Source organism: Scyliorhinus torazame, chromosome 5, assembly GCF_047496885.1.
Source record: "Scyliorhinus torazame isolate Kashiwa2021f chromosome 5, sScyTor2.1, whole genome shotgun sequence".
NCBI lineage: Eukaryota > Metazoa > Chordata > Chondrichthyes > Carcharhiniformes > Scyliorhinidae > Scyliorhinus > Scyliorhinus torazame.
The window spans coordinates 71222716-71243353 of NC_092711.1; the positions used below are offsets into that span (position 1 = coordinate 71222716).

General features: G+C 47.6%; 2 protein-coding genes across 2 annotated transcripts; one reads left to right on the forward strand and one right to left on the reverse strand.

Moving 5' to 3' along the window:
* Nucleotides 1-6254: 6254 nt before the first annotated feature.
* Nucleotides 6255-15046, forward strand: LOC140418338 (uncharacterized). Its single transcript, XM_072501793.1, has 2 exons — nt 6255-6398; nt 7142-15046. Exon 2 carries the CDS (start codon nt 7464-7466, stop codon nt 8676-8678), a length of 1215 nt encoding a protein of 404 aa, XP_072357894.1. The 5' UTR covers nt 6255-6398; nt 7142-7463; the 3' UTR covers nt 8679-15046.
* An 851-nt stretch (nt 15047-15897) lies between these two features.
* LOC140418336 (uncharacterized) lies at nt 15898-19949 on the reverse strand. The gene has a single exon (XM_072501791.1). It carries the CDS (start codon nt 19439-19441, stop codon nt 18209-18211), a length of 1233 nt encoding a protein of 410 aa, XP_072357892.1. The 5' UTR covers nt 19442-19949; the 3' UTR covers nt 15898-18208.
* Nucleotides 19950-20638: the final 689 nt, after the last annotated feature.

The following is a 20638-nucleotide window of genomic DNA, read 5'->3' on the forward strand; positions in this document are numbered from 1 at the left end:
TGGACACTGACAACACCCAGCTCTACCTCACTCCCATCCCTCTCCATTCCTCCACTGTTACTAAATTATCAAACTGCTTATCCCACATCCAGTACTGAATGAGCAGAAAATTCTTCCAATTAAATATCGGGAAGATCAAAGCTATTGTCTTCAGTCACCATTAGAAATGCCGTTCCCTAACTCCCGAGTCCATCCCTCTCCCTGCGAACTGTCTGAGACTGAAGCACACTCTGCACAATCTCCGTGTCAGAGTTGACCCCAAGATGAGTTTCTGACCCCATATCCACACCATCACTAATATCAGATATTTCAATCTCCATAATGCCACCTGTGTCCATCCCCACCCCCAGCTCATCTGCTGCTGAAACCCTCATCCATGCCCCTGTTACCTTTGACTTGATGATTCCAATACATTCCTGTCCAGCCTCTCACATTCACCCCACACGGAAATGTGAGATCATCCAAAACTCTGCTGCCTGAGTGCTTTCTCACACCAAGTCCTGTTCACCATCAGCCCTGTGCTCACTGACTTTGCTCCTGGTCTGGTAATGCCTCAATTTAAAAATTCACATCCTTGTTTCAAATTCCTCCCTGGCTTCGTCCCTCCCTATGTCTGTAATCTCCAGTCGTGCTCTCTCTCAGATGTTTGCACTCTTCTCATTCTGGCCTCTTCATATCTCCGATTTAAAAAAAAAAAAATGATTTTCATTGGATTTTTGTCCTGAGTATACTTCGCCGTTATGTACACAGGATATATGTATATACATGTAAGTAAGCATCCGTTTGTGCCGGCGAGGCACTTCCGGAGGACAATCCTCAAATGGGCCTGGTGCCGGTGATGGCCCTCGCTTCTCCCGGTCGGATTTCGCCGCCGTTGTCTTTCGTGCACGCTGCCGCTGCAGCCGGCCCTCCCGTCCTCCGCCTGTATTCTCCTTTTTCTCTGTTCCTATGGGTGTCAGGTTGGTTAACGTTCCCCCCCCCCCATACCTCCCTGGCTCTCCTCTATTGTTCCCTATCCCTTCCCTCCTCCCACCTCACCCCCGCGGTTCGCCTTTCCTGCCTCTTAGAATGAGTTGTTCTCCTCCCCACCCCACCCACCCCCCAATCTCTCGTTCTATCTCACCCTCTCATGGTTTGGCTGCTTTCCCCTGGTTCCCGGCTATTCTTCTCCTTGTTTGTTGGCCACAAACGAGTCCCGGAACAATCGGGTGAATGGCTCCCACGTTCTGTGGAAGCCGTCGTCTGACCCTCGGATGGCGTATTAATTTTTCTCCATTTGGAGAGATTCTGAGAGGTCGGACAGCCAGTCTGCTGCTTTCGGTGGTGCTGCTGACCGCCAGCCGAACAGGATTCTACGGCGGGCGATCAGGGAGGCAAAGGCAAGGGCGTCCGCCCTCCTCCCCAGGAATAGATTTGGCTGGTCTAAAACCCCGAAGACCGCCACTTTCGGGCATGGCTCCACCCTCACCCCCACCACTTTGGACATTGCCTCGGAGAAGGCAGTCCAGTACTCCACAAGTCTGGGGCAAGACCAGAACATGTGGGCATGGTTGGCCGGACCTTCTTGGCACCGTTCACATCTATCGTCCACTTCCGGGAAGAACCTACTCATACGGGTTCTTGTTAAGTGGGCTCCATGTACCATTTTTAGTTGCGCCAGGCTGAGCCTTGAGCAGGTGGAGGTGGAGTTGACCCTATGCAGTGCTTCGCTCCAGAGTCCCCACCCTATCTCGATCCCCAGGTCCTCCTCCCATTTCCTTCTTGTTGCGTCCAGTACGGCGTCGGCCCCTTCTACCAGTCGGTTGTACATGTCGCTGCAGTTTCCTCTCTCTAATATGCTTGTGTCCAGTAACTCTTCCAGTAATGTCCGTCGTGGCGGTTGTGGGTAAGTCCTTGTCTCATTTCGTAGCAAGTTTCTCAGCTGCAGGTACCTTAAGCTCGCTCCCCCAGGTCATCTGGAATTTCTCCGTCAGTTCGTCCAGAGTCGCAACCCTGCCGTCGGTGTTTAGGTCTCTGACTGTGTCAGTGTCCCCTCGTCCTGTCTCCACGTTTTGAAGGTGGCGTCGGTCAGTGCTGGTGTGAACCGATAGTTGTTACAGATGGGAGCTTTGTCTGACATTTTGGTCAGGCCAAATTGCTGCCATAGCTGGTTCCAGTACTGGAGTGTGGCTAACACCACCGGGCTGCTGGAGTGTTGTTTGGGTAGGGATGGGAGTGCCGCCGTGGCGAGGGCCCGGAGGGAGGTCCCCTTACTGGAGGCCTCCTCTGCGCGCACCCACTCGGCCTCTGGCCCCTCCCCTTGATTTTGTTTTTTGTAAGACCTTCTTTGTGATCCTAGCATTCTTCCCCCCTGCCCCCCCCCCCCCCCCCCCCCCATACGAACGCCATGATTACTTTGTCTACTGCTTGGAAAAAGGCCTTGGGGATGTAGATCGGGATGGCCCTGAGTAGGAAGAGGTACCTCACATCTCTGATTTTAATAACGCCACCATTCATGGCAGGACTTGGGTATGAAACTCTGAAATTCACTCCCTAGAAGCTCCATCTCTCTCCTGATTAAAGGTGGTTGTTAAAATCTGCCTCTCCAATCATGCGTTTGTCCATCTGTTCAAATATCTCCCGATGTGACTCAGTGCCAATGTTTTACTTCATGAGTTTCCCCTGAAACACATTGGGATGTTTTATTACATTAATCATGTTGTATAAATACAAGTTGTTGCTGTTTCATGACCGCCAGTTAAAGCAGAGTAAGATTCCACAAACAGCAGTCAGATGAGTAACTGATGTTTTTTCGTGCTGTCAGTTAAAACAGGAATGTAGGTCCCACTGCAGCAGGAGAACTCCCCGGTGAACAGGATGTGGAGTTGAGCTCTCCTGAGCTGAGAGTGGAGCTGATTGAGCTGTCAGGCATGTCGTGTATCCGGTGTACACAAGTTACAAACCTTATCTCATACTTTTAATGTTCTCAGTAAGTACACAGTCCATGCAAACCAATGGGTGAAATGTGGTCAGACAACCCACACTCTCAAACCAAGTGACCGACACCATCCAATACAACGTCTATGGATTTCTCTTCAATTCCCCAGACCTTTGTCACACTGTGAGCCACTTCAAAGTTCTTGCTCTCCCAATATAACTCTGGTTGCTAAGCAATAGTCTAGATTTTCTAAACCCGTACATTTGCTTTACTTTCTGTATACTGTCAATGGCAGAACCCTGAGGAACATTAACATACAGAGGGATCTGGGTGTGCAGGTCCACAGTTCCCTAAAAGTGGTAACACAGGTGGCCAAGGTGATTAAGAAGGCTTATGGTCTGCTTGCCTTCATCGGCCGGGGCATTGATGTTTGAAACCTTTTGGAACAGAGAGCAAGGATCCCTATCTTGACTTTGGAATCGCTCATGCTAGTTGTGTCCTAATGAATCGAGATATTTCCGACTGCAAATCCTTCCATTCCAATCCCTTGTAAACACATCAATCAGAGACATCACTGCCAGGACAGGATAGAAATTTGAAACTGATATTCTAGTTATCACACAACATTCTCTCCTTCAATAATCTCTCCCTCAATGTTAACAAAATGAAGGGGATTGTCATCGACTTCAGGAAGCGTAGTGGAGAACATGCCCCTGTCTACATCAATGGGAATGAAATAGAAAGGGTCGAGAGCTTCAAGTTTTTAGATGTCCAGATTACCAACAACCTGTCCTGCTCACCCCCCACATGCCGACACTCTAGTTAAGAAAGCCCACCAACGACTACTTTCTCAGAAGACTGAGGAAATTTGGCATGTCAGCTACGACTCTCACCAACTTTTACAAATGTACCATCGGAAAGCACTCTTTCGGGTTGTATTTTAGCTTGGTATGGTGAATGGTTCCTGCTCTGCCCAAGACTGCAGGAAAGTACAAACGGTCGTGAATGTAGCCCAATCCATCACGCAAACCAGCCTCCCATCCATCGACTCTGTCTACAATTCATGCTGCCTCGGAAAGGCAGCCAGCATAATTAAGGACCCTACACACCCCGGACATACTCTCTTCCACCAGGAAAAAGATACAAAGGTTTGAGGTCAAGTATCAACCGACTCAAGAACAGCTTCTTCCCTACAGCCATCAGACTTTTGAATGGACCTACATCGTATTAAGTTGATCTTTTCTCTGCACCCTAGCTATGATTTGACATTACATTTTGTAGTCTCTCCTTCCTTCCCTATGTATGGTATGCATTGTCTGTATAGCAAGAAACAATCCTTTTCACTGTATACTAATACATGTTGTGGAGATGCCGGCGTTGGACTGGGGTGAGCACAGTAAGAAGTCTTACAACACTAGGTTAAAGTCCAACAGGTTTATTTCGATGTCACTAGCTTTCAGAGCGCTGCTCCTTCCTCGGGTGAATGAAGAGGTATGTTCCAGAAACATATATATATATATATATAGACAGATTCAAAGATGCCAGACAATGCTTGGAATGCGAGCATTAGCAGGTGATTAAATCTTTACAGATCCAGAGATGGGGTAACCCCAAATTAAAGAGGTGTGAGTTGTGTCAAGCCAGGACAGTTGGTAGGATTTCGCAGGCCAGATGGTGGGGGATGAATGTAATGCGACATGAATCCCAGGTCCTGGTTGCGGCCGCATTCATGTGTGCGGAACTTGGCTATAAACTTCTGCTCGGCGATTCTGCATTGTCGCGCGTCCTGAAGGCCGCCTTGGAGAATGCTTACCCGTAGATCAGAGGCTGAATGCCCTTGACTGCTGAAGTGTTCCCCGACTGGAAGGGAACATTCCTGCCTGGTGATTGTCGCGCGATGTCCGTTCATTCATTGTCGCAGCGTCTGCATGGTCTCGCCAGTATACCACGCTTCGGGACACGTCATCGATGAAGATGAACATCTTGCCAAAGTCATCCCCACACCCCCACTACGTGCCTTCAAACAACCGTGCAACCTCAAACAAACCATTGTTTGCAGCAAACTACCCAGTCTTCAGAACAGTGACCACGACACCACACAACCCTGCCATGGCAATCTCTGCAAGACGTGCCAGATCATCGATATGGATACCACCATTACACGTGAGAACACCACCCACCAGGTACGTGGTACATACTCATCCGACTCAACCAACGTTGTCTATCTCATATGCTGCAGGAAAGGATGTCCCGAAGCGTGGTACATTGGCGAGACCATGCAGACGCTGCGACAATGAATGAACGGACATCGTGCGACAATCACCAGGCTGGAATGTTCCCTTCCAGTCGGGGAACACTTCAGCCTCTGATCTACGGGTAAGCGTTCTCCAAGGCGGCCTTCAGGACGCACGACAACGCAGAATCGCCGAGCAGAAGTTTATAGTCAAGTTCTGCACGCATGAGTGCGGCCTCAACCGGGACCTGGCATTCATGTCGCATTACATTCATCCCCTACCATCTGGCCTGCAAAATCCTACCAACTGTCCTGGCTTTACACAATTCACACCTCTTTAACCTGGGGTTACCCCATCTCTGGATCTGTAAAGATTTAATCACCGGCTAATGCTCGCATTCCAAGCATTGTCTGGCATCTTTGAATCTGTCTATATATATGTTTCTGGAACATACCTCTTCGTTCACCTGAGGAAGGAGCAGCGCTCTGAAAGCTAGTGACATCGAAACAAACCTGTTGGACTTTAACCTGGTGTTGTAAGACTTCTTACTAATGCATGTGACAATAATAAACCAAATCAAATTCTCCTCTCTCTAAACTATCCATAGACTTCCTCCTCCCTATCAATTGTAGCCCTAATTCTTTTGGCCATCCTCCTAATTTTTGCCCAGTTCTCCTCCCCAATGCTGCTGACTCGGATTCTATTTCACACTCAGCTATTTACCTCCCTAATATGTCACTCTGATGTCTAAATCTTAACACCTGAATTTAACAATTTTTGCTGAACGGGAGTCATAATTAACTCCAGTGACGACCCACATGAATTTTCTGTCCGGGTGGGTTCACTGCGCCATCTCCCGACCACCTATCCCCCAGTGCCAGGAGTTCAGACACTGGGTTCCAAACGAGCAATGGCGGCTCCAGCTCCCACAAGCCTCCGCGCCGGGGAAACCGCTCCATTCACCGCGCGGATGTGCGGTCGGAATTGCGCATGTTCACCGTAAGAAGGGTTGCGCATGTGCGGAGATTTGCGCTTTCTATTGGTCAACAGTTGAGTGTGATTTGGAGTCAAAGTGTCTCCCAGCCGACGTAACTTCCGCTTTCCCATTGTCTTCGTGCGGGGCATTGACCAATGGCAATTGTCGGGAGACCGGAAGAACTTTATTCCTCCAGCCAATCAGAGCACGGCTTTGGGTGCATTCAGATTAAGCTTCACAGAAGACTAAACCTCCTCATGTCTCCAAATCTGTGAGTGAAACACTGTCTTCTCCCCCTTTCCAGTTACTCATTCCGCGGTTAAATTGTTGACTTGCAGGAACTGAAGTGAAACAAAGTGAATCCAGGGAGAGTGCAGACTCTGGGAAGGTTGGCCCAGCTTGACACATTTATTTGTCTGGTTAAAAGGATGGTCTCTTTCCTAATGTTCACAAGGGCTGGCATCCACAGAGATGGCTGACGTTTAAGGGGACAGTATTTTTTTTTTAAATTTAGAGCACCCAGTTCTTTTTTTTTTCCAATTAAAGGACAATTTAGCATGGCCAATTCACCTACCCTGCACATCTTTTTGGGTTGTGGGGGCAAAACCCACGCAGACACGGGGAGAATATGCAAACCCATCCCTGACAGTGACCCGGGGCCGGGATTGAACCTGGGTCCTCGGTGCCGTGAGGCAGCAGTGCTAACACTACACCACCATGCTGCCCCGAGGGGATAGAAAATCAATATAGGACACTGATATGTCCAGTTTTGTAATATGGTACATATTAGAGTATTTTGTTTAAGTAATAAAGTGCTAATTATTTCTAGTCTAGAGATATAATGCTGTAACTAAGTTATACATTTCCAACCATAGTGAGAATGCGGGAAGAATTTGTGGGATGGAGATGTGGGATTCAGGGGCAAGGGAGAGGAATATTTTACAGAAACTAGCATTGTCTGTTCTGAATTTCTGTCCTGTACTTAGTGAAGACTTTTGTAAACTCCTTTTACAGGATGTCAGAAGGGAAGGATTTGCAGCCAGAAATCTCAAAATGCATCAAGACTTAACAGAGCCACTCGAATGACCAGAATCTGAATGCCATCAATCTTTGAATCTCGAAGGATAAATTGTCTGTTTTGGCCGTCACATCAGTATGACTGGAAAGGCACTAAGAAACACAGATCTGAGTGAGTGTGTCCAGTGCACTGACTGTGGAAAGGGCTTTAACCAATTATACACCATTTACAGCGGGGAAGAGACCGTACACATGCTGTGTGTGTGGACCAGGCTTTAACTGATTGTCAAACTTGGAAAGACACAAGAACACCCGCAGCATGGAGAAGCCACGGGAAGGTGAGGACTGTGGGAAGGATAGCCGTATCCCGTCTGCACTGGAAACTCATAAACCTGTTCACAGTGGGGAGAGACCATTCGCCTGCTCCAAGTGTGGGGAAGGCGACTGCTCCCCATCTGCCCTCAAGATTCATCACTGCAGTCACACTGTGGAAAGGCCGTTCATCTGCTCGGAGTGTGGGAAGGGATTTCTCCAGTCATCTGACCTGTGGAATCACCAGCAAGTTCACACTAGGGAGAGGCCGTACATCTGCTCTGAGTGTGGGAAGGGATTCACTCAGTCATCCCACCTGCTGACACACCAGCAAGTTCACACCGGGGAGAAGCCGTTCAGCTGCTCGAAGTGTGGGAAACAATTCAATCATTCATCTGATCTTCTGAATCACCAACAAGTTCACACAGGGGAGCGACCGTTCACCTGCCCCGAGTGTGGAAAGGGTTTCACTCAGTCATCCCACCTGCTGATACACCAGCGAGTCCACACTCGGGAGAGGCCGTTCCACTGCCCCGAGTGTGGGAAGTGTTTTATTCAATCCTCACACCTAGTGACACATCAGGGCATCCACACCAGGGAGAGGCCATTCACCTGCTCAGAGTGTGGGAAGCGTTTTATTCAATTATCGCACCTAGTGACACACCAGGGAGTCCACACTAGGGAGAGGCCATTCAACTGCCCCGAGTGTGGGAAACGTTTTATTCAATCATCCCACCTAACATCACATCAGGGGGTTCACAGCAGGGAGAGGCCTTTCACATGCTCAGAGTGTGGGAAGCGTTTTATTCAATCATCTCACCTAGTGTCACACCAGGAGGTTCACACCAGGGAGAGGACGTTCACCTGCCCTGAATGTGGGAGGGGATTCATTCTGTTATCGGACCTGCAGAATCACCAGCAGGTTCACAGTGGGGAGAGGCCATTCTCCTGCTCTGAATGTGGGAAGGGATTCACTCGTTCAGCCAACCTGCAGGCACATCAACGCATTCACACCAGGGAGAGACCATTCACCTGCTCTGAGTGTGGGAAGGGATTCGCTCTTTCATCTGATCTGCAGAGTCACCAGCAAGTTCACACTGGGGCGAGGCCATTCACTTGCTCTGAGTGTGGGAAGGGATTCATTCAGTCATCCCATCTGCAGACACACCAGCAGGTTCACAAGGATTCGCAAAGGGATTTACTCAGTCATCCCACTTGCTGAGACACCAGCAAGTCGCTAAGTGATGACTGGGACTGGATTCTGCTGTTTTTGCTGCTGTGAATCACATCCAGGACTGAACCATGTTCTTTCTGACACTTGGTGAAGTAGGAGAGTTGGAGGGTTTCTTTCTGCTGGACTGGCTGGTGTCAGACTTTGCTTCCAGTGGGCTGATGCTGAGCCTGGGAGAGCACATTTCCACTGAAATGATCCACAAAAGCTGCTGAAGGACATTCATTTTATCCTGGACAGTAAATAGTGTTTTTAATTGCACTACAGGTAGTCCTAAAATAAATACATTTGTCGCTGTTGCATTGAGTCTACAGCACAGGGCCAGGCCAGTCGGCTCATTTGGTCTGTGTCAGTATTTATGCGACACATGATCCTCCACCCTCCCTCTTCATCTCCACCATCAGCATCTCCTTCTATTCCTTTCTCCCTCATGGATGTATCTTGCTTTACGTTCAATGTATCACGCTGTTCATCTCAACCTCGTTTTAAAAAATTTTAGAGTACCCAATTCATTTTTCCCAATTAAGGGGTAATATGCGGCCAATCCACCTACCCTGCACATCTTTGGGTTCTTGGGGCAAAACTCATGGAAACAAGGTGAGAATGTGCAAACTCCATACGGATAGTGACCCAGAGCCGGGATCGAACCTGGGACCTCGGCGCCGTGAGGCAGCAGTGCTAACCACTGCGCCACAGTGCTGCCCTAGGTTAAAGAGGTTTCTACTGAAATTATTGAACGCCTGCATAATCTTAAAGACTCCCATCAGATCACCCTTCAGTCATCTCCTTTCCAGTGAAAGGCAGCCGCAACCTTTCCTGAGGGTTAAATATTATTCTTGTGAACACTTGTTGCACCTTCTCCAGTGTCTATTTCCTTTTTCTAAATAGCGATCACCAATGTTGACAGAGCTCCCAGTGTAGTCTAACCCTGGTTTAAAACCAGTTAAGCAAAACCTCCCTGCTTTTCAATTCTATCCCTCTGTAATGGGACCCGATATATGGGCCCCACACTTTCGGAAAGATGTGACTTTCTCAGAGAGATTGCAGAGGAGATTTATGAGGACACCAGGAATGAGCAACTTCAGTTAGTTGGAGTGACTGGAGCAGCTGAAATTCCTCTCTTTATATCACAGTCAGCAGAGATGGAGGGCACTCAGCCCATCCTGGCACAAAGGAAGATGGTTGTGGTTGTTGAGGTCAATTATCTCACCTCCTGAACATCACTGAAGGAGTTCCTCAGGGTAGTGTCCTTGGTCCCAACATCTTCAGCTACTTGATCAATTACCTTCCTTTCATCATAATGTCAGAAGTGGGGATGTTTGCAGATCACTGCACAATATTCAGCACCATTCACAGCTCCTCAGATACTGGCACAGTCCATGTCCAAATGCAGCAAGACCTGGACAATGTCCAGGCTTGGGCTGATGAGTGGGAAGGAAACATGGGCCACACAATTGCCAGACAGACAATGACCAGACAAGGCCCAAGACCATAAGAAACTACAGAGAATCATGAACACAGTCCAGTCCATCTGGCGAAACCTCCTCCCATCCATTGATTCCATCTACACCCCTGCTGCCTTGGGAAAGCGGGAAGCATAATCAAAGACCCCTCCCGCCCGGGTTATTCTCTCTTCCAACCTCTTCTATCGGCCAGGAGATACGATCGTCTGAGAACACGCACTAACAGGTTCAAAAAAAGCTTCTTCCCTGCTGTTACCAGACTCCTCAATAGCCCTCTTGTGGACTGAACTGATCGCTCCACACACCTTCTCTACTGAGTAGTACTCACTCCATATGCTTCACCTGGTGCCTGTGTCTATGTATTTACATTGTGTATTTACGTATGTCATATGTTTTTTCCATCTTTTGAACATTCTGTCTGGACTGTACGCAGAACAATACTTTTCACTGTACCTCAGTACACGTGACAATAAATCCAATCCAATCTCCAACAAAAGAGTATCTGACCATTACCCCTTGACATTCAATGGCTGAATCCCCCACTACACCTTGGAGGTTGCCATTGACCAGAAGCTGAATTGGACTAGCCACATACATATTATGGCTGCAAGAGCAGGTCACAGGCTAGCAATCCTGTGGTGACTATCTCACCTCCTGACTCCCCAAAGCCTGTCCGGCATCTCCAAGGACGAAGTCAGGAGTGTGATGGAATACTCTCCCCTTGCCTGGATGAGTGCAGCTCCAACTGCACTCAAGAAGCTTGGCAAAACTCAGAACAAATCAACCCACTTGATTGGCATCTTTTCCTCATTCACTGCCCCCACCACTGATGTACAATGGTGGCTGCGTGTACCATCTACAAGATGTGCTGCAGAAACCCACCAAGGCTCCTTCAGCAGCAATTTCCAAACTCACAACGTCTGCCAATTAATGATAAAAATCTTTATTAGTGTCACAAGTAGGCTTACATTAACACTGCAATGAAGTTACTGTGAAAATCCCCTAGTCGCCACATTCCGGCGTCTGTTTGGGTACACTGAGGGAGAATTCAGAATGTCCAATTCACCTAACAGCACATCTTTCGGGACTTGTGGGAGGAAACCGGAGCACCCGGAGGAAACCCATCCAAACACGGGGAGAACATGCAGACTCAGCACAGACAGTGACCCAAACCGGGAATTCAAACAGGGAATTGAACCCGGGTCCCTGGCGCTGTGAAACAATAGTGCTAACCATTGTGCGACAGTATCACCCAATTAGAAGGTAGAAAGACGAGGACAGCAGATACATGAGAACACCTCCACCTAGGCATTCACCTCCAAGTCACTCATGTCAGGAAAACAGAGATAGTTTTAAGTGATCTGTATTTGTGTTGTTAAATATTAAAATCGAGTATAGATTTCAGTGGGTTTGATTCAGTATTCTGTGCAGGAACAGAACAAAGAACAAAGAAAAGTACAGCACAGGAACAGGACCTTCGGCCCTCCAAGCCTGTGCCGACCATGCTGCCCGTCTAAACTACAATCTTCTACACTTCCTGGGTCCGTATCCCTCTATTCCCATCCTATTCATGTATTTGTCAAGATGCCCCTTAAATGTCACTATCGTCCCTGCTTCCAGCACCTCCTCCGGCAACGAGTTCCAGTACCCTCTGTGTAAAAAAACTTGCCTCGTACATCCCCTCTAAACCTTGCCCCTCGCACCTTAAACCTATGCCCCCTAGTAATTGACCTCTCTACCCTGGGGAAAAGCCTCTGACTATCCACTCTGTCTATGCCCCTCATAATTTTATACACCTCGATCAGGTCGCCCCTCAACCTCCGTCATTCCAGTGAGAACAAACCGAGTTTATTCAACCGCTCCTCATAGCTAATGCCCTCCATACCAGGCAACATCCTGGTAAATCTCTTCTGCACCCTCTCTAAAGTCCTTCACATCCTTCTGGTAGTGTGGCGACCAGAATTGAACACTATACTCCAAGTGTGGCCTAACTAAGGTTCTCTCCAGCTGCAACATGACTTACCAATTCCTATACTCAATGCCCCGGCCAATGAAGGCAAGCATGCCGTATGCCTTCTTGACTACCTTCATCACCTGTGTTGCCCCTTTCAGTGACCTGTGGACCTGTACACCTAGATCTCTCTGACTTTCAATACTCTTGAGGGTTCTACCATTCACTGTATATTTCCTACCTGCATTAGACCTTGCAAAATGCATTTCCTCACATTTGTCCGGATTAAACTCCATCTGCCATCTCTCCGCCCAAGTCTCCAAACAATCTAAATCCTGTTGTATCCTCTGACAGTCCTCATCGCTATCCGCAATTTCACCAATCTTTGTGTCATCTGCAAACTTACAAATCAGACCAGTTACATTTTCCTCCAAATCATTTATATATACTACAAACAGCAAAGGTCCCAGCACTGATCCCTGCGGAACACCACTAGTCACAGCCCTCCAATTAGAAAAGCACCCTTCCATTGCTACTCTTTGCCTTCTATGACCTAGCCAGTTCTGTATCCATCTTGCCAGCTCACCCCTGATCCCGTGTGACTTCACCATTGGTATCAGTCTACCATGAGGGACCTTGTCAAAGGCCTTACTGAAGTCCATATAGACAACATCCACTGTCCTACCTGTATCAATCATCTTTGTGACCTCTTCGAAAAACTCTATCAAGTTAGTGAGACCCGGGGCAGCACGGTGGCGCAGTGGTAGCACTGCAGTCTCACGGCGCCGAGGTCCCAGGTTCGATCCCGGCTCTGGGTCACTGTCCGTGTGGAGTTTGCACATTCTCCCTGTGTTTGCGTGGATTTCGCTCCCACAACCCAAAGATGTGCAGGATAGGTGGATTGAACATGCTAAATTTTCCCTTAGTTGGAAAAAATGAATTGGGTACTCTAAAGTTATTTTTAAAAAGTTAGTGAGATCCAACCTCCCCTTCACAAAACCATGCTGTCTCTCGCTAATACGTCCATTTGCTTCCAAATAGGAGTAGATCCTGCCTCGAAGAATTCTCTCCAGTAATTTCCCTACCACTGATGTAAGGCTCACCGGTCTGTAGTTCCCTGGATTATCCTTCTTAAACAAAGGAACAACATTGGCTATTCTCCAGTCCTCCGGGACATGACCTGAAGACAGTGAGGATCCAAAGATTTCTGTCAAGGCCTCAGCATTTTCCTCTCTAGACTCCTTCAGTATTCTGGGGTAGATCCCATCAGGCCCTGGGGACTTATCTACCTTACTATTTTTCAAGACGCCTAACACCTCGTCTTTTTGGATCTCAATGTGATCCAGGCTATCTACACACCTTTCTCCAGACTCAACATCCACCAATTCCTTCTCTTTGGTGAATACTGATGCAAAGTATTCATTTAATACCTCACCCTTTCCTCTGGCTCCACACATAGATTCCCTTGCCTATCCTTCAGTGGGCCAACCCTTTACCTGGCTACCCTCTTGCTTTTTATGTACATGTAGAAAGCCTTGGGATTTTCCTTAACCCTATTTGCCAATTACTTTTTGTGACCCCTTCTAGCCGTCCTGACTCCTTGCTTAAGTTTCTTCCTACTTTCCTTATATTCCACACAGGCTTAGTCTTTCCCAGCCTTCTAGCCCTGACAAATGCCTCCTTTTTCTTTTTGATGAGGCCTACAATATCTCTCGTTATCCAAGGTTCCCGAAATTTGCCGTATTTATCCTTCCACACAGGAGCATGCCGGTCCTGAATTCCTTTCAACTGACATTTGAAAGCCTCCCACATGTCAGATGTTGATTTACCCTTAAACATCCGCCCCCAATCTAGGTTCTTCAATTCCCGCCTAATATTGTTATAATTAGCCTTCCCCCAATTTAGCACATTCACCCTAGGACCACTTTTATCCTTGTCCACCAGCACTTTAGAACTTACTGAGTTGTGGTCACTGTTCCCGAAATGCTCCCCTACTGAAACTTCTACCACCTGGCCGGGCTCATTCTCGAATACCAGGTCCAGTATAGCCCCTTCCCTAGTTGGACTATCTACATATTGTTTTAAGAAGCCCTCCTGGATGCTCCTTACAAACTCTGCCCCGTCTAAGCCCCTGGCACTAAGTGAGTCCCAGTCAATATTGGGGAAGTTGAAGTCTCCCATCACACCAACCCTGTTGTTTTTACTTGTTTCCAAAATCTGTCTACCTATCTGCTCCTCTATCTCCCGCTGGCTGTTGGGAGACCTGCAGTAAACCACCAACATTGTGATTGCATCTCTACCCATATAGCCTCGCTGCCCTCTGAGGTGTCCTCCCGTAGTACAGCTGTGATATTCTCCCTAACCAGTAGCGCAACTCCGGCACCCCTTTTACATCCCCCTCTATCCTGCCTGAAACATCTAAATCCTGGAACATTTAGCTGCCAATCCTGTCCTTCCCTCAACCGGGTCTCTGTAATGGTAAGAACATTATAGTTCCAAGTACTAATCCAAGCTCTAAGTTCATCTGCCTTACCTGGTATACTTCTTGCATTAAAACATATGCACTTCAGGCCATCAGACCAGCTGTTTTCAGCAACATCTTCCTGTCTGCTCTTCCTCAGAGCCATACTGGCCCTATTCCCTAGTACTCCCTCAATGCTTTCACCTTCTGACCTATTGCTCCCATGCCCACCCCCCTGCCATACTAGTTTAAACCCTCCCGTGTGACACTAGCAGTGTGGGGGAGCGGTGGTTGTCTGTTCATGGATAACCTGTGCGTTCAAAGGCACGGTGTGTCCACTGAGAACATTATAGTAAAAGATATGTTGTAACCTGTGTTGTCCTTGAAAACTGTGCACGTTTGTGAAGATAAGGAGGAGTGAAGGAGTATTGTATCACAGTGAGACCTTTCATGTTTAATGAATGTTTTTGTTGGTGAAAGCTAATTGGCAATCCTGTGCTCTGTTCCTCCACATTTTCTAAACAAAGTTACAGTCTTTTTAGCCAGGGTTCCATTCTGGGATCTTCCCATCCAGTTATTACATCACTGGGATTGTAACACTCACCATCTTGCTGTGGAAATATATCACTGTTCCTTCACTGCCCCGGGTCAGAATCCTGGTACTTCCTCCCTAACCACACTGTGGGTGACACCATAGGGACTGCAGCAGTTCAAGACGTCAGCTCACCACCACCTTCTCAAGGGCAATTAGGGATGGGCAATAAATGGTGACTTAGACAGAGGCACACACCTTTGTTTTATTCATTCACAGGAATAAATGGGCTTTGACCTCCATAAAGGAATAGAAAATATTAGGCAAGACCTGTTTTTAGCCCATTTCATTGGGTTTCAATGCCATCATTGCCTTCTCCCTTGTTCTCATGGCCTGGGCCTCTTACAAGGTGATGCCTGATGGAATCGAGTCAGCCTGACTCCACTTTGTTACTTCTGACACTGTTATCAATCCCCAGATTGGTACAGAGACCTTTATCACCTCAAAACAAACACATCTTTCTCACAGTTTGAGGCTAGTTCTCCTGCACAATTCAATTCATTTTGCAGCCATTGCTAATTCTGGCAAGGCTGTGACTTGACTAAATTGTCCATCATGCTTTGCATTTTGAGCCCACAATGCAGTTCTTCAGATATCCACGGTCTGGGTTCTTCTATCACCTCGATGTTCCATGTTACCACCATGACACAAACTCCACACACAGGGTTACACCACAGCCCGTCTGCACTGATTAATATTAAAGAAATAAAGAGAGTTAAAAATTGATTGCACATTTTAAAAGGTGGATATTAATAATAATCTTTATTAGTGTCACAAGTCGACTTACATTAACACTGTAATGAAGTTACTGTGAAAATCCCCTCGTCGCCACACACCGGTCCCTGTTCGGGTACACTCAGGAAGAATTCAGAATGTCTAATTCACCTAAGAAGCACGTCTTTCGGGACTTTTGGAAAGAAATCTGAACACGTGGAGGAAACCCACGCAGACACGGATAACATGTAGCCTTCCAGTAGAGCTATTGAGTTAAAAGCAGGTAAGGTGGGCAGCACAGTGGCACAGTGGTTAGCATTTCTGCCTCACGGCACCGAGGTCCCAGGTTCGATCCCGGCTCTGGGTCACTGTCCATGTGGAGTTTGCACATTCTCCCCGTGTCTGCGTGGGTTCACTCCCACAACCCAAAGATGTGCAGGATAGATGGATTGGCCACCTTAAATTGCCCCATAATTTGAAAAAATGAATTGGGTACTCTAAATTTATTTTTAAAAAGCAGATAAGTTATGCTGAACCTTTATCAATCACTGTTAAATCACAATGGTACGCCGCGCTCCGTATCGATGGCCTCAGAACTTTGCCTGAGGTCCGCCTCCCGATGCTCCTCCCCGACTAGCCAAGTTCCTGATGGTGTGGGTCGCTTGTGGTCCCATCCTGTCGAGAACTCGGCATGGCGGCTGCGGACTCAGTCCAGCACTGCCACAGTCAGGGGAGGGCTGATCCGTGGGCAGGGGGTTCTTTACTAGGGGCTGGGGGCACTATGGGGGTGGTCCGGAGCGTGCGAGCCAGCCAAATGGGGGGCATTATTTTGCAGGCCAGGTCCGCGAGTGGCCTCTGCCATGTAGTACGGCGCGGCCGCCGCTGTGCGCATATGCGGCCACAGACCTGGCAAATCTCCAGGGCATATTGGCAGCTAGAGCCGGGTGCTCTACGCAGCCGACATGCTAGCCCCCAGGAAAACGGGGAATCGGTAGCCGTTTTACACCACTGTTCCCACGCCGGCGTGGGGATATAATCCCAGAATGGGAGAATCCAGCCCCATATGTTTCAATCAGATTCCCTCTCATTCTTCCAAACTCAAGTGGATACAGGCACAGCCTGTCCAAGTTTTCCTCCTATGATAACCCCTCATCCAGTCAAGTGAACCTTCTCTGGCCAGTTTCGAATGAAATTATGTCCTTTCTTAAATAAGGAGACCAAAATCGTACAGAGTACTTTGCATGTGGTCTCACCAATACCCTGTACAACTGCAGTACTTTCCCCTTGCAATAAACAGCAACACTCCCTTTACCTTCCCAATCGTGTACTGTATCTGCAGAGTAACTGGTCCTGATTCATGCACCAGTACACCTCGATCCCTCTGTACCTCGGAGCTGCAATCTCTGTGCATTTAAACAAGCAATGCAAGATGGCGCCGGAACGGGGCGACTCTCTGCGAGCTCTCTCACAGATCCTCTTCTTACATCTCCGATAATCATACTAATCTCTTAAAACTTAATTCTAACACCAACACTGACCTTTCTCTTTTACATTTTCTTCACACAGCTTTCTGAATGAGTAGTACTACACTCTGCATGCTTCACCCGATGTCTGTGTGATGATGTATTTACATTGTGTATTTTATGGTTGCCCTATGTATTTTCTTTTCATGTACAGAATGATCTGCCTGAGCTGTGCGCAGAACAATATTTTTCGCTGTATCTCAGTACACATGACAATAAACAAATTCAATCCAATATGTTGCTTTTTTATTCTTCCTGCCAAAGTGGACAAGTTCACATTTCCCCACATTATGCTCAATCTGCCAAATTGTTGCTCACTTATTTAGCCTATCTGCACCCTTTACAGACACCTTATGGTCACTCACAACTTACCTTCCTCCATACCTTTGTAGCAACAGCAAATTCTGCAACCGTACTTTTGATCCTGTCAACCAAGTCCTGAAAATAGTTGAGGCCCAGTCCTGACCCCTGTGGCACTCCACAGGTTACATCTTGCCAGTCCAAAAATGACAATGTTTTACCTTCTCAATGTTTCCTGTTCGCTAACCAATCCTCTGTTGATGCTGTTACCAACTACAGAATGAGCTTTTATTTTGTGGAGTGAACTTTTATGTGGCACCTTGTCAAGTGCTATGGAAATCTAAATACACACATCCACAGGTCCCCCTTTATCCACATCGCTTGTTACTTCCTCAAATAACTCTACTAAATTGGTCAAACATGATTTCCCTTGCACAAAATCATGTTGATTCTGCCTGATTGCACTGAGATTATCTAAGTGCCCAATCTAGCCTCTCAATAACAGAATTAACATGGTTCAGTCCTGCATTGTATTAGCAGCAGCAGCAACAGCAGAATCTAACCCCTGCAGTGACTTGTGAACTCGCTGGTGTCTCAGCAGATTGGATGACCGAGCAAATCTCATCCCACATATGGAGCAGGTGAATGACCTCTCTCCTGTGTGAACCTGCTGGTGTCTAAGCAGGTGGGATGATTGAACAAATCTCTTCCCACACATGGAACAGGTGAATGACCTCTCCCCAGTGTGACCTTGTTGGTGTCTCAGAAGGTCCTTAGTGCTCTTAAAGCTCTTCTCACAGTCAGAACATTTAAAAGGTCTCTGCTCAGTGTGAACAAGTTGATGTACAGTGAGCTGGGATGGCTGAGTGAATCCCTTTCCACAAATGGAGCAAGTGAAAGGTCTTTCTCCAGTGTGAATTCGCTCATGTATCAGAAGGTGGGGTGAATCAGCAAATCCCTTACCACACACAGAGCAAATGAACAGCCTCTCTCCAGTGTGAACGCGCTGGTGTCTCAGACGGTGGGATGAATGGGTGAATCCCTTCCCACACACAGAGCAGGTGAATGGCCTCTCTCCAGTGTGAACTCGCTGGTGTGTCACTAGATCCTGTTTGCGTTTAAAGCTCTTCTCACAATCAGAACATTGAAATGGTCTCTGATCAGAGTGAACTCGCTGGTGTGTCTGTAGCTGGGATAAACGTCCAAATCTCCTCTGACAGAGAGAGCAGGTGAACGGCATCTCCCCAGTGTGAGTGCGTTGATGGGCTTGTAAATCATTTTTACTTTTAAAACACTTCTCACAGTGCGAGCATTGAAAAGGTCTCTGATCAGAGTGAACCAGTTGGTGTGTTAGAAGGTGGGATGACTGAGTGAATCCCTTCCCACACACTGAGCAGGTGAAAGGCCTCACCTCCATGTGAGTGCGCTGGTGTCTCAGCAGGTCCTTTGTGCCTTTAAAGCTTTTGTCACAATCAGAACATTGAAACGGTCTCTGATCAGAGTGAACTTGCTGGTGAATCAGGAGGCTTGATAAAGCATTACACCCCTTCCCACATTCAAGGCAATTGAATGCCCTCTCGCCAGTATGAACACGCTGATGTGTATACAGGCTGGATGAGTAAGCAAATCCTTTCCCACACACAGTGCAGGTGAAAGGCCTCTCTCCAGTGTGAATGCGTCGATGAATATCCAATCCAGATGGGTAATTAAATCCCTTTCCACAGTCCCCACATTTCAATAGTTTCTCCATGATGTGAGTGTCCTTGTGTTTCTCCAGGTTGGGAAATGTTGAAGCCTCGTTTACACAGAATATGTACAGGGTGACTACTCAATGTGAATGCGGTGGTTTTTCTTTCAGGCTGGTGAAAGCTCTTTCCGTATCCAGCACATTGGAAACTCTCGGGTATTTGCGTATCTCGGTGCTTTCTCAGTCACACTGATGGCTCACATCTTTTTCCACAGACAGAATGGAACAAACGTTTCTCCTTCTGTACACAAAGGCTGATGATATTCAGATTCTGATGAATCAAATCGCTGAAGCATCTTGATGTGAAGTTTGGTTTGAGTTTCATGTCTGTAAATTCTGCTAATATCCTGTAAAAATAATTTTACAAAATCCATCACTAACAGTCCAGAGGGTTTGGGGCCTCCAGCGGGTATTTGTGAATCCTCCCCACCCACCTGCCAGGGTTCCCTTCCTTGCCAGAGATCAGAGTCCTCATTGATTTGAGTGCGAAGTGGAAGCTCTTATTTCTTGTCCCCCCCCCCTCCCCCCTCCCCCATCCTCTGATGTGAACCATCCTCCAGTGTCTGAAGCAGGATGGTGCCCGTTCACCTGGGCCTGTTCCCGGGAGGGAGAAGCCCCGCAGCTGCAAATTGTGAAGGGGTTGCGGATCCACAAAGTGTTTCCAAATCCTCCCACCCACCGCCTGACGCTGACTCCGCTTCTCCGGGACAAACAAGGGCCGAGGCATCAATCACACTGCGCATGTTCCAAACTCTTTGACACTACGCCTGCGCATTGGTGTCCAGCTCTGTGCATGCTCCGGATCCAATGCCCGGCTGATTGACAACAGTTCCGGACCAATTGGAAGATGTTCTGGGACTGGAGAACTGAGCACGAGCTACTCATTCTCCAACCAATCAGAATGAATGAGGGGCGGGGCTGAGCCCGGATCTCCCTCATTGGCTGAAACTGCATCATTTTGAAAGCTGATTTGTCTCAAACTCCAGGAGAAAACAACCTTTCTGTTTGTGGTTGTAAACAGATGAAACTCTGGGTGTAGAGCAAACATTTCAACATTTGTTTCTGAAATGTGAAACTATGTTTACATAATTGAAGAGCTGACTTCACAGAAGAACAGGGAAGAGAGGGAATGTCCACAATTTGTATTTGGGTTACTGGGCATCAGTTTGCTCTCACTTAGCGTTACTTGTTTAAAGGTGT

Coding starts and splice junctions, on each gene's coding strand:
- LOC140418338 (XM_072501793.1), top strand. CDS start 7,464: ATGGAGAAGCCACGGGAAGGTGAGGACTGTGGGAAGGATAGCCGTATC.
- LOC140418336 (XM_072501791.1), bottom strand. CDS start 19,441: ATGGAGAAACTATTGAAATGTGGGGACTGTGGAAAGGGATTTAATTAC.